General features: G+C 43.7%; 1 protein-coding gene and 1 long non-coding RNA gene across 3 annotated transcripts in view; one reads left to right on the top strand and one right to left on the bottom strand.

The window, feature by feature from the left end:
• Positions 1 to 14,570, top strand: part of LOC130367013 (uncharacterized) — a 103,710-nt gene that overhangs the window by 62,566 nt on the left and 26,574 nt on the right. The gene's annotated exons all lie outside the window — the stretch shown is intronic.
• The window catches only part of RASSF9 (Ras association domain family member 9), a 31,040-nt gene continuing 26,653 nt past the window's right edge, over positions 10,184 to 14,570 (bottom strand). For both annotated transcript variants that reach the window (XM_056569392.1, XM_056569393.1), the window contains one exon: positions 10,184 to 11,977. In XM_056569392.1, coding sequence (XP_056425367.1) covers positions 10,807 to 11,977 — 1,171 coding nt within the window. In that variant the 3' untranslated portion in view covers positions 10,184 to 10,806. The remainder of the gene's footprint in view (positions 11,978 to 14,570) is intronic.

Raw genomic sequence — 14,570 nt, 5'->3', positions numbered from 1 at the left:
CTGCAGTCTGCTGGAAGGGGGTGCTGAACCCTGCACGGAGCTTCCTGCGGGGGACATTGGAATGGCCACTTCCGGCAGACTGACAGGGCCCCGTTATGTGCCCCTCACTTATAATGCCCCCTGTCATGTGCCCCTCACTTATAATGCCCCCCTGTCATGTGCCCCTCACTTATAATGTGCCCCTCACAGGACAGGGGGAATTATATGTGAGGGGAACATGACAGGGGGGAATTATAAGTGAGGGGCACATAACAGGCCCTCACTTATAATGCCCCCTGTCTTGGGCCCCTCACTTATAATGCCCCCCTGTCTTGGGCCCCTCACTTATAATGCCCCCCTGTCTTGGGCCGCTAACATTTAATGTACTTCAACTTATAATGCCCCCTGTTATGTGCCCCTTACTTAAAATGCACCCTGAAGGGGCAGGACAGGGGGCATTATATGTGAGGGGAACATTACAGGGGCATTATATGTGAGGGGCACATGATAGGGGGGCATTGTTAGTGAGGAACCCCCTGTCATGTGCCCCTCACATATAATGCCCCCCTGTCATGTTCCCCTAACATATAATGTGCCCTGTCTTATAATGCCCCCTGTTATGTTCCCCTCACTTATAATGCTCCCTGAGGGAGCAGGATTGGGGGGCATTATATTTGAGGGGAACATTGCAGGGGCATTATATGTGAGGGGCACAGCACAGGGGGCATTATATGGTAGGGGCACAGGACAGAGGCCATTAGTATTATGAGGGGGAACAGGACAGGTCATAGTTATATGTGGGGGCACAGGATGGGGCATTACTACTATATATGAGGGGCACAGAGTATAAGGAATTTCTGGGGAAGTACGGTTTTCATTAGCCACAATACATCACGGTATTGTATTCAGAGGTATATTTAGAGCGTACAATGTGTGGTAGTATTATATTCAGAGGATACAGTGTGTGGCAGTATTATATTCTGAGGGTACAGTGTGTGGGCAGTATTATATTCAGGGGTACAGTGTGTGGCAGTATTATATTCTGGGGTACAGTGTGTGGCAGTATTATATTCTGAGGGTACAGTGTGTGGCAGTATTATATTCTGAGGTTACAGTGTGTGTCAGTATTATATTCTGAGGGTACAGTGTGTGGCAGTATTATTCAGTGGGTACAGTGTGTGGCAGTATTATATTCATTGGGTACAGTGTGTGGGCAGTATTATATTCAGTGGGTACAGTGTGTGGCAGTATTATATTCAGTTGGTACAGTGTGTGGCAGTATTATATTCAGTGGGTACAGTGTGTGGCAGTATTATATTCAGTTGATACAGTGTGTGGCAGTATTATATTCAGTGGGTACAGTGTGTGGGCACTATTATATTCAGTAGGTACAGTGTATGGCAGTATTATATTCAGTTGGTACAGTGTGTGTCAGTATTATATTCAGTGGGTACAGTGTGTGGCAGTATTATATTCAGAGGGTACAATGTGTGGCAGTATTATATTCAGTGGGTACAATGTGTGGCAGTATTATATTCAGTTGGTACAGTGTGTGGCAGTATTATATTCTGAGGGTACAGTGTGTGGCAGTATTATATTCATTGGGTACAGTGTATGGCAGTATTATTCAGTGGGGTCAGTGTGTGGCAGTATTATATTCATTGGGTGCAGTGTGTGCAGTATTATATTCAGTTGGTACAGTGTGTGGCAGTATTATATTCAGTTGGTACAGTGTGTGGCAGTATTATATTCAGGGGTACAGTGTGGGACAGTATTATATTCAGTGGGTACAGTGTGTGGGCAGTATTATATTCAGTGGGTACAGTGTGTGGCAGTATTATATTCAGTTGGTACAGTGTGTGGCAGTATTATATTCAGAGGGTACAGTGTGTGGCAGTATTATATTCAGTTGGTACAGTGTGTGGCAGTATTATATTCAGGGGTACAGTGTGGGACAGTATTATATTCAGTGGGTACAGTGTGTGGGCAGTATTATATTCAGTGGGTACAGTGTGTGGGCAGTATTATATTCAGAGGGTACAGTGTGTGGCAGTATTATATTCAGTTGGTTCAGTGTGTGGCAGTATTATATTCAGGGGTACAGTGTGGGACAGTATTATATTCAGTGGGTACAGTGTGTGGGCAGTATAATATACAGTGGGTACAGTGTGTGGCAGTATTATATTCAGTTGGTGCAGTGTGTGGCAGTATTATATTCAGTGGGTACAGTGTGTGGCAGTATTATATTCAGTGGGTACAATGTGTGGCAGTATTATTCAGTGGGTACAGTGTGTGGCAGTATTATATTCAGTTGGTACAGTGTGTGGCAGTATTATATTCAGAGGGTACAGTGTGTGGCAGTATTGTATTCAAAGGGTAAAGTGAGTTGTAGTATATTCGGAGGGTACAGTGTGTCAGAATTTTATTCAAAGGATATGGTGTTTGGCAGTATTATAATAATACTTTTTTCATATAGAGGATCAGAATCCGTTGACACAGTGAGGAGCCGTCTGGGCGTCAAGCTATGCAGCGAGAACATTTAGCTGAACACTGCGGTATGTACCATCTGAATTAGATAAGGAAAGACTATAGAGAAGATGTCACCTGTAGTCACTGATATAATTGTGTGTTGTCCTGACTGTCCCATCAGAGCTGGAGTCACTTGTAAGTTTTGCAGTAATGATGGGTGAAACAACAACTCCCAGCATAACCTCACCACTACTTAGGTCATACTGGGAGCCTTAGTTTTAAATGGTAAAAACATCTTTAGCGCTTTCCCATTCTCTGGCAATTGGTATATTTGATTATTATACTGGATACATTTAATAATATTGTAAGTTCTTTAAGCAACACCTTATTTTCTGTCCGCCAACGCAAAATTCTCTAATAGTGCCCCTCTCGAGACTAGACTCTGGATCCGCCCCTGATTCCAGGCAAAACCTTTTTTTAAATATATTAACTGGCTCCGGAAAGTTAAACAGATTTGTAAATTACTTCTATTAAAAAATCTTAATCCTTCCAATAGTTATTAGCTTCTGAAGTTGTCACGATTCGGCTGGCTGGAGGTGGATCCTCTGTGCCAGAGAGGGATTGGCATGGACCATGTTGGTGGACCGGTTCTAAGTTGCTACTGGTATTCACCAGAGCCCGCCGCAAAGCGGATGGTCTTGCAGCGGCGGTAGCAACCAGGTCGTATCCACCAGCAACGGCTCAACCTCTCTGACTGCTGGAGATAAGCGCGGTACAAGGGAGTAGACAAGAGCAAGGTCGTAGTCAGGGGCAACGGCAGGAGATCTGGAACACAGGCTAGGAACACACAAGGAAACGCTTTCACTGGCACAATGGCAACAAGATCCGGCGAGGGAGTGCAGGGGAAGTGAGGTATAAGTAGGGAGTGCACAGGTGAACATACTGATTAAGCCTGCTGCGCCAATCAGTGGCGCAGTGGCCCTTTAAATTGCAGAGACCCGGCGCGCGCGCACCCTAAGGAGCGGGGCCGCGCGCACCGGGACAAGACAGACGGGGAACGGGTCAGGTACGGGAGCCGGGATGCGCATCGCGAGCGGGCGCCTCCCGCATCGCGAATCGCATCCCGGCTGAGAGAGATATTGCAGCGCACCCGGTCAGCAGGTCTGACCGGGGCGCTGCGAATGAGAGGATGCTGCGAGCGCTCCGGGGAGGAGCGGGGACCCGGGGCGCTCGGCGTAACAGTACCCCCCCCCCCCCTTGGGTCTCCCCCTCTTCTTGGAGCCTGAGAACCTGAGGATAAGACTTTTGTCTAGGATGTTGTCCTCAGGTTCCCAGGATCTCTCCTCTGGGCCACAGCCTTCCCAATCCACCAAAAAACATTTTTTCCCTCTGACAGTCTTGGAGGCCAGAATCTCCTTCACGGAGAAGACGTCAGAAGAACCGGAAACAGGAGTGGGAGAAACAAGTTTGGGAGAGAAGCGGTTAATGATGAGTGGTTTAAGGAGAGAGACATGGAAGGCATTGGGAATACGAAGAGAAGGAGGAAGAAGGAGTTTGTAAGAGACAGGGTTAATCTGGCACAAGACTTTGAAAGGGCCAAGATAGCATGGTCCCAGTTTGTAACTGGGGACACGAAAGCGGACATATTTAGCGGAGAGCCATACCTTGTCTCCGGGAGCAAAAATGGGGGGAGTTCTTCTTTTCTTATCGGCAAATCTTTTCATCCGGGATGAAGCCTGTAAAAGAGAATTTTGGGTCTCTTTCCATATGGTGGAAAGATCACGAGTCACTTCATCCACAGCGGGCAAACCAGAGGGCAAGGGAGTAGGGAGGGGGGGAAGAGGGTGACGGCCGTACACCACGAAAAATGGGGATTTAGCAGAAGATTCGGAGACTCTGAAGTTGTATGAGAATTCGGCCCATGGTAGGAGATCTGCCCAGTCATCCTGGCGGGAGGAAACAAAATGCCGTAAATAGTCACCCAGGACCTGATTAATTCTTTCTACTTGCCCATTGGATTGGGGATGATAAGAAGAAGAGAAGTTTAATTTGACCTTGAGCTGTTTACAGAGGGCCCTCCAGAATTTAGACACGAATTGGACGCCTCTATCCGAGACGATATGCGTGGGCAAACCGTGAAGGCGAAAAATGTGTACAAAAAATTGCTTTGCCAACTGAGGCGCTGAAGGAAGACCAGGAAGAGGAATAAAATGTGCCATCTTGGAAAATCGATCAACGACCACCCAAACAACTGTGTTGCCACAGGATGAGGGCAAGTCCGTAATAAAGTCCATACCAATCTGTGACCAAGGCTGTTCAGGAACAGGCAGAGGATGAAGGAGACCAGCAGGCTTCTGGCGAGGAGTCTTATCCCGGGCACAGATAGTACAGGCCCGCACGAAATCAACAACATCAGTCTCCAGAGTCGGCCACCAATAAAAACGAGAGATGAGTTGCAAGGATTTTTTGATGCCCGCATGGCCTGCGAGGTGGGAGGAGTGTCCCCATTTGAGAATCCCGAGACGCTGGTGTGGAGAAACGAAGGTCTTCCCTGGAGGAGTTTGCCTGATGGAGGCTGGAGAAGTGAAGATCAGACAGTCCGGAGGAATGATGTGTTGCGGAGAGACCTCTACTTCAGAGGCATCAGAAGAACGAAAGAGGGCATAGGCCCTAATGTTCTTGTCAGCAGGGCGAAAATGGATTTCAAAGTTAAAACGGGCAAAGAACAACGACCACCTAGCCTGGCGAGGGTTCAGTCGTTGGGCAGACTGGAGATAGGAGAGATTCTTGTGATCAGTGTATATGATAACTGGAAATTTTGATCCCTCCAGCAGGTGCCTCCATTCCTCAAGCGCCAATTTAATGGCCAGTAGTTCTCGATCACCAATGGAGTAGTTTCTCTCTGCCGTAGAGAAGGTCCTAGAAAAAAAACCCACAAGTAACAGCATGCCCGGAAGAATTTTTTTTGTAGAAGGACAGCTCCAGTTCCCACTGAGGAGGCATCTACCTCCAATAGGAAGGGTTAAGATGGGTCAGGTCTGGAGAGCACGGGAGCAGAAGAAAAGGCAGACTTGAGATGTTTAAATGCGTCTTCCGCTTGGGGAGACCAGGACTTAGGATTGGCATTTTTCTTGGTTAAAGCCACGATAGGAGCCACAATAGTGGAAAAGTGTGGAATAAATTGTCTGTAATAATTGGCGAACCCCAAAAAACGTTGGATAGCACGGAGTCCGGAGGGGCGTGGCCAATCTATGACGGCAGAAAGTTTATCTGGGTCCATTTGTAGTCCCTGGCCAGAGACCAAGTATCCAAGGAAAGGAAGAGATTGACATTCAAAGAGACATTTCTCCATTTTGGCATAAAGTTGATTGTCCCGAAGTCTCTGAAGAACCATGCGGACATGCCGGCGGTGTTCTTCTAAGTTGGCAGAAAAAATCAGAATATCGTCCAGATAAACCACAACACAGGAATATAGGAGATCACGAAAAATTTCATTAACAAAGTCTTGGAAGACGGCAGGGGCGTTGCACAGGCCAAAGGGCATGACCAGATACTCAAAGTGTCCATCTCTGGTATTAAATGCAGTCTTCCATTCGCCCCCCTCCCTGATGCGGATGAGATTATAAGCACCTCTTAAGTCCAGTTTGGTAAAGATGTGGGCGCCTTGAAGGCGATCAAAGAGTTCCGAGATAAGAGGTAAGGGGTAGCGTTTTTTTACCGTGATTTTATTAAGTCCGTGGTAATCAATGCAAGGGCGTAGGGAGCCATCTTTTTTGGACACAAAAAAAAAATCCAGCTCCGGCAGGAGAGGAGGACTTGCGGATAAACCCCTTTTTTAAATTCTCCTGGATGTACTCCGACATGGCTAGAGTCTCTGGAGCAGACAGAGGATAGATTCTGCCCCGGGGTGGAGTAGTACCCGGGAGGAGGTCAATAGGACAGTCATAAGGCCTGTGAGGAGGTAAAGTCTCTGCTTGCTTTTTGCAAAAAACATCAGCATAGTCCATATAAGCCTTAGGAAGACCGGATACAGGGGGAACCACAGGTTCACGACAGGGAGTACTGGGAACCGGTTTAAGACAGTCCTTGTGACAAGAAGTACCCCAGTTCTTGATTTCTCCTGTGGACCAATCAAGGGTTGGGGAATGGCATTGAAGCCACGGTAATCCAAGAAGAATTTCAGAAGTGCAGTTGGAGAGGACCAAAAATTAAATTTTTTCGTGATGAGGTCCGATGAACATTAGGAGAGGTTCCGTGCGGTAACGCACGGTACAGTCCAATCTTTCATTGTTAACAGAATTGATGTAGAGGGGTCTGGCGAGACTGGTCACCGGGATGTTGAACCTGTTGATGAGAGAGGCCAAAATAAAATTTCCTGCAGATCCGGAATGCAAGAAGGCCATAGCAGAGAAGGAGAAGGTAGAAGAAGAAATCCGCACAGGCACAGTAAGGCGTGGAGAAGCAGAGTTCACATCAAGAACTGTCTCACCTTTGTGCGGAGTCAGCGTACGTCTTTCCAGACGGGGAGAACGGATAGGACAATCCTTCAAGAAGTGTTCGGTACCGGCACAGTACAGGCAAAGGTTCTCCATGCGGCGTCGTGTCCTCTCTTGAGATGTCAAGCGAGACCGGTCAACTTGCATAGCCTCCACGGCGGGAGGCACAGGAAAGGATTGCAGAGGACCAGAGGAGAGAGGAGCAGGGGAGAGAAACCGCCTTGTGCGAACAAAGTCCATATCCTGGCGGAGCTCCTGACGCCTTTCGGAAAAACGCATGTCAATGCGGGTGGCAAGATGAATAAGTTCATGCAGGTTAGCAGGAATTTCTCGTGCGGCCAGCACATCTTTAATGTTGCTGGATAGGCCTTTTTTAAAGGTCGCGCAGAGGGCCTCATTATTCCAGGATAATTCGGAGGCAAGAGTACGGAATTGGATGGCGTACTCGCCAACAGAAGAATTACCCTGGACCAGGTTCAGCAGGGCAGTCTCAGCAGAAGAGGCTCGGGCAGGTTCCTCAAAGACACTTTGAATCTCCGTGAAGAAGGAGTGTACAGAGGCAGTGACAGGGTCATTGCGGTCCCAGAGCGGTGTGGCCCATGACAGAGCTTTCCCAGACAGAAGGCTGACTACGAAAGCCACCTTAGACCTTTCAGTAGGAAACTGGTCCGACATCATCTCCAAGTGCAGGGAACATTGCAAAAGAAAGCCACGGCAAAACTTAGAGTCCCCATCAAATTTATCCGGCAAGGATAATCGTAGGCCGGAAGCGGCCACTCACTGCGGAGGAGGTGCAGGAGCTGGCGGAGGAGATTGTTGCTGGAGCTGTGGTAATAGCTGCTGTAGCATCACGGCCAGTTGAGACAGCTGGTGGCCTTGTTGCGCTATCTGTTGCGACTGCTGGGCGACCACCGTGGTGAGGTCGGCGACAACTGGCAGTGGGACTTCAGCGGGATCCATGGCCGGATCTACTGTCACGATTCGGCTGGCTGGAGGTGGATCCTCTGTGCCAGAGAGGGATTGGCGTGGACCGTGTTGGTGGACCGGTTCTAAGTTGCTACTGGTATTCACCAGAGCCCGCCGCAAAGCGGGATGGTCTTGCAGCGGCGGTAGCAACCAGGTCGTATCCACCAGCAACGGCTCAACCTCTCTGACTGCTGGAGATAAGCGCGGTACAAGGGAGTAGACAAGAGCAAGGTAGTAGTCAGGGGCAACGGCAGGAGATCTGGAACACAGGCTAGGAACACACAAGGAAACGCTTTCACTGGCACAATGGCAACAAGATCCGGCAAGGGAGTGCAGGGGAAGTGAGGTATAAGTAGGGAGTGCACAGGTGAACATACTGATTAAGCCTGCTGCGCCAATCAGTGGCGCAGTGGCCCTTTAAATTGCAGAGACCCGGCGCGCGCGCGCCCTAAGGAGCGGGGCCGCGCGCGCCCCGGGACAAGACAGACGGGGAACGGGTCAGGTACGGGAGCCGGGATGCGCATCGCGAGCGGGCGCCTCCCGCATCGCGAATCGCATCCCGGCTGAGAGAGATATTGCAGCGCACCCGGTCAGCAGGTCTGACCGGGGCGCTGCGAATGAGAGGATGCTGCGATTGCTCCGGGGAGGAGCGGGGACCCGGAGCGCTCGGCGTAACAGAAGTTTTCTGTGTAACCACTCAATGATAATGTCACGTCCCGGGAGCTGTGCATGATGGACCGTGAGTCATCAGAGAGCAGTTAGACAGAAAACAACAACTCAACTTCAGAAGCTAATAACTATTGGAAGGATTAAGATTTTTTAATAGAAGTAATTTACAAATCTGTTTAACTTTCCGGAGCCAGTTGATATATATAAAAAAGTTTTGGCCTGGAATACCCCTTTAACATGATCAGTGCTCAGGTATACTAGAGAGTTCAGGTGTGGATAATACATACATTATTATTGGGGTAGATTTGCAAGTAAAATGCAGTTTGCACAAAAAAGGTAAACTTTCTGTCTTGTTACTTGTTACTAATGCACCAATATTTTAGTACGTACTATAAGGGCTAGAAGAAATAAAACTTCAGGTGAACTGAGTGTTTGTTTCTTTTTTTTGGGCCCTTTGAACCATTTAATATGTCCTATAAATCAATAGATAGTACAAAATGTCTTGTAAATAGCCTGGGATATAAAATAACTTTTTTTTTTTTTACACAATAAGACACAATAATAACACGTGGTTTACATATTTGGAAATATGATTTAATAAATCGGTCGTATGTGGAGCAAAAGCTTTAAAGGACACTGGACGAAAAAAGAAAATTTAAATAAGTTATTAAATAAATAAAATAAAACATACAGTACATGTACATAGAAAGAATAGCATCAACAAGTATTTAAAGTCTTTCTGCCTTGACAAATGGAACATTCTATGCTATTTAGTAAAACTATAAACAGAAACTGCATACTAAGTATACTAGGCTTACTCATAGCTATGTTCATAAAAATCTAAATAAAAAAAAAACTGTTTTATCATAGTACTTGGTCCAAAAAAATGTCAGATATCGTTATGGAAACAGGATGGATTGCTCCCAAGTCAATTTGGTGTGATGGGCATTGTTGGAGTCCAGAATCTACATTATTTTTACTGTTTTTTCCTAAGATATAGCTGAACTGTACAAAACAACCATAGTGGGGATTACCCAGCTTTGTTAAATATCATAAATGTGTACCATAAATCTTTTACAGAGAGGGTGGTCCAAATTAAAGACTGGGGGTAACAAAAGGCTATATTGCAGACAAAGTCTAAAGTGTCACTAATGTAAGCAAAGTAAAATACTGATAAAGTTATAAAAGTTCCACTTCTGAGCACAAGCACAATTTTTTTTACATAAAATAAACATACATTACATACAGTAGTCTGTAGAATAAATACATTGCACAACTTATTTTGTATAAGTCTTGAGTTGCAAACTATACAATTGTCCAGAGCTGCACTGACAACTCTGCTTTTTCTTACTGGACATAGACAACATTTTTGTTGACACACACACACACACACACTCACTCACTCACACACACACACACTCACACTCACACACACACACACTCACACTCACACACTCACACTCACACACTCACACACACACACGGCAGCTAAGCTGAGATACCATAATGCAGTGGAACAGTATATTCAGACATATTGTGGTCAATCCCGTATGACCACAAACACATGGTACATGCAGATTTTGTTGAGGACTTTATGCTTTACATCTACAATCTAAAAACCATACTATTAATACTTTTACCAGCTGAGAGTTTACTACAATTGTATCCATTCTAGGACTCAAGGGCGATACATTTTTCCTATGTTTAAATAATACTGTACATTATTTTAAAAAGGTATCATAAGACAAGGCTTCCACACAGTATTTTTTTTCTGGCATTTTTTGAAACAATACCACTGCAGTATATGAGCCAAAGCCAGAATTGTATTCAAATAGAATGGGAAATATGAAGATGCCAGAAATGCCAGAAAAAAACCTGTGTAAAAACCTAGCCCAAGTACTAAGAGGATTTAGCCCAAATGGTAGTTACCAGTCTTCTTGTGATTATCTTTCTTAAGAATGAATACCCATCATTTTTAAAATGTAAAAATGTCATACCGCCTCAACTATGTTTATTGTAGTGATGTTACAGTTTTTGGTAAATGTTTTTGGTCAGTTGGTTTTTCAATACTTCAAAAGATCCAGAGAAGAAAAAACTTTTATTTACTTGTGTTCAGGGCAACATCTCAGTCCAATAAAGGAGCCTTTTTCAAGCCTTTTATCAGGAATACTGAAAGCAAGGATCATGCCGTTATTTTGTACAATTGACAAAACAGAAACAGCAAATGTCACTGACTAGGCTCCGATTCTTGGCTAAGTGTGGAGCTTATGCCTGTATCTGAATCTGTATCATTTTGTATATTCATGTTGGACAACACAGCAGTGATACAAGGTATTTCTTTACTATTGCTTTCATCTGAATACATGTATTGTTCAGGTGTGTGGCATAAAGAGCTGCTCGAATTGCTAGCACATACTGATTTTAGCTCATCCTTTAAGAGTTGATATTCTTCTTTCTGTTCAAGCAGTACTGAATCATTACACTGGATGTCTTTCTGAATATAGCTGTAGAGACTGTGTAGTCGTAATCCCACTTGAAGGCTTTCATCTATCTCTTGTTTAACACTAGCCTGCAAGTCGGTGTAATCTTCTTCGACAACATCTTCATCTTCTTGTATGCACATAGAATGCATCTCCACTTTAATTTCATCTGACAACTTCCTAATAAGAATTTTCTGATAATTCAACTTCTCCTGAATGTGCATTAGATTTTCCAGACTGTGTATTTCTGAATGGAGTTCGGGATCATCGGCTTCCATACAGCTGATTATGTTTTCTTCATTCCATCCAAGTTGTTCTACCTGTTGACATGAATCATATGCCTTTAGCTGGTTATCCAGTTCTTTCATTCTGTCCACCTGCTGTCTAATGATGTCCTCTTGATACTCTATTATATCTACAAGTTGCTGTATATTGTTTTCTTTGGGGCTTTTCATCTCTTTTTTTATTTTTTCCATTTTTTTAAATGCTTTTCTTACAATTCTTCTTCTCATATCTAGTGGAAGATCCTTAACATGAAATGCTGCAATCCTGCAGTTGTTGGGGGCTATGCTTTTTTGTGAAGACCACCACATTGAGCATGGATACAATGTATATGTTTTCAATAGGAAAAAACTCACATTACTTTCTTCTTCCCCCCATGACTTCAAAAGCTTTAACATTTTTAGTGAAGGAGGCAAAATACGCTTGGAGTTTTTCCAGATCTCCATAATACAATATTCCTTGTGACTACCAAATAGAACACTGGTGCTTTTAGCTGAAGCTTGATATTCTTCAAGAAGTGCTTCTACCACTTCTTCACTGGTTGTGTGCCTTGTTAGTCCACAGACTATCTTTTCTTCTTGGCCGACCCAAACAACTATCTGCTTTTCGTTATTATCAATTTCTTCCATCAGTACACTTAAAAAAAGAAAAAAACTAAATGTTAATAGGCAAAAGAGGCTAGTGAAACACACAGTTACTAATAACACATGCATATTGCATTTTTTGGGGGGGAAATAATATTATATTATAAAAGTAGCACAAAATTCTCAGCTTTTACTGTGGTTAGATTAGTTGCATAATTATGCCAGTTTTTCACAGTAGACAGAAGTTTGTCAATCATAGCATTTTTTTTATGTAAAATGCTGCATCCACATATTAGTTAGTAGTCAACAGGGAAATATAAAATGCAATGACTCGTTTATGGTGTTCTTAATCTCATAAATGGCATGTTTTGATCAGTGACAGCTTTTCCAAATGCTGCTTGCTGTAGGTATGCTAATTTTCCAACTAGTTTATGGTGTTTTCCGTCCCTAGGCCTCAGGGCAGATCAAGGAAACATGATTTTTTGATACTACCAATTCAACAGGTGCCCTTTTTTGACAACAGGTGCTCTTTTTGGTGCTCTTTTTTTCGCCTTTGCACACCATTGGCCACAACCCAGGCTATTTGCTGACTGACTAAATTCATAAGCAACCATCATTCTACTATTGTTATAAGTGACTCATTTTAGTCCTCCATAGTCTTAAAATTACCTGAAAATACAGGCGACTAGAGGTAGCAAAAGTATGCAATTCTATACTAACAATGTCAGCACCAAATGTATTAACAGACTTGTTACCATTTGATGAATGAAGCACAAAGTAATGCTGTCAATGTGCTCATATCTCACTCAGTATCAATTAATCTGCTTATTTATATTCTTAGAAAACTAAGGGTGTGATTAAGGAAAATTAACTTGCTTTTACTTTCACAGGCCCTTGCACAATACCATTCTCCTGTAGTCAAAATAAAGATCAGATTAATGCACCATTGAGAGGGGGAATAATTCCATTAGGTATTGTAAGGGAATCTTTCCCCTCTCAGTTGTGCAAAACACCCCAGTCCCTTGCTTTGATCTTCACGATAGAACAGATCTTCGGAGCATGTCATTTGGGCAATATAGAATCATTTGTTTAAATATATTGGTGAAGGTTGTGAAATGAAGCTGTACATTGGGCTAGACTTCAGACCATATGTCTAACTACTCAATACTCCCCATTTCTGTTCTTCCTGCTCAGCCACAGGACATTGAGGGAGATTTATCAAAACCTGTCCATAGGAAAAGTTGCTGAGTTGCCCATAGCAACCAATCAGATGGCTTCGTTCATTTTTTTTAAAACGCCTCTGAAAAATTAAAGAAGCAATCTTATTGGTTGCTATGGGCCACTCCTTTTCCTATGGACAGGTTTTGATAAATCTCGCCCATAGTGTGCACTTCAATGACATCCAATAGTAGAGGGAAATGCAGAAATATGCAGAGAGGAGTTTGAGTGGCACCAGGGAGTTTTTTTTTTTTTTTTTTTTTTTTTTTTTTTTGGCAGTCTCCTGGACATTCTCAGGAAAATATGTCTACCACATACTCAACATATTTCATTCATTTACACTTAAGTTCTAAATGTTTTCAGGTGTTCATGTAATCAACCGTTTTGAATGTTGCAGACTATCTGGAGTAGACACGAGGGCTTCACAATCCCTAAGATTAAAAGATGAATTTTGAAATTTGAGTTGAAGTTTTATGGTAGCTAGTGCTACCATAAAATGTTTTAGGCCCAGGCCCAGCAGCATCAGTAAACCATATATTAGATGGATGACACAGCCAGGAGGTGGCTGAAGCATTAGGAGACCATAAAGTGGCTGAATGACACAGCCTGGAGGTGGCTGGAGCATGAGGAGACCATATAGTGTCTGAATGGCACAGCCTGGAGTTGGAAGAATAACACTACTGAAATCTACCAATGAGGCCACAAAGAAAGCATAAAGCTAAAAAATGCATAATTTTATTAATAAAGATAATAGAAAACACCATGCCTCACAATACAGTGCTCAGAAAGATATCAGATATAGCACTGAATAATGAGCAACAGACCAAGGGAGGGGGTTTGGGGTACAGGTGAAAAACCTGACCTAGCCGACCCTACCTGGTCTAACCCCTTGCCCTCACTACAATAAGTGTGGACAGGGAGTGGGGATAATATAAGTCACATAAACATGCAAAATGAACAAGACAATGACTTAATGTGTGTATATTCTTACTCCTAATGACCTACGCGTTTCACCCTCACTTATAGTTAGGGGTTCATCAGGGCTCAGGGGAGCAGTCAACATATCACAAATAATAATCAAAGTGATAAACAAACAAGTGAAGCAAACGTGATACAAAGATATAATAGCCGCACATTAATACTGAGTAATGATATATAGATGTATAAGAAGTAGATAAATCATCCCACACTGGCCACAATGGAAAAAATGTGGATCCTTAATTGTATTATGAGAAGATGGAGATTATGTCCCTTGTCCAAGGTAAGTACTGTAAAAATAAGATGACAAAACCACCTGTCAGAGTTCCATATTTTACCAAAAACATCAGGTGTATAAATTATAGAAAAAATGTATAATAATGATATATACCTCCAATAGTAATAGGGTAGATATGAAATAGCCCAGCATCAAATTAAAGATATAGTGC

This window comes from Hyla sarda, chromosome 4 (genome assembly GCF_029499605.1).
Source record: "Hyla sarda isolate aHylSar1 chromosome 4, aHylSar1.hap1, whole genome shotgun sequence".
NCBI lineage: Eukaryota > Metazoa > Chordata > Amphibia > Anura > Hylidae > Hyla > Hyla sarda.
The sequence above is the reverse complement of the archived record's forward strand: the minus strand, read 5'-3'. Positions and strand labels throughout refer to the sequence as shown.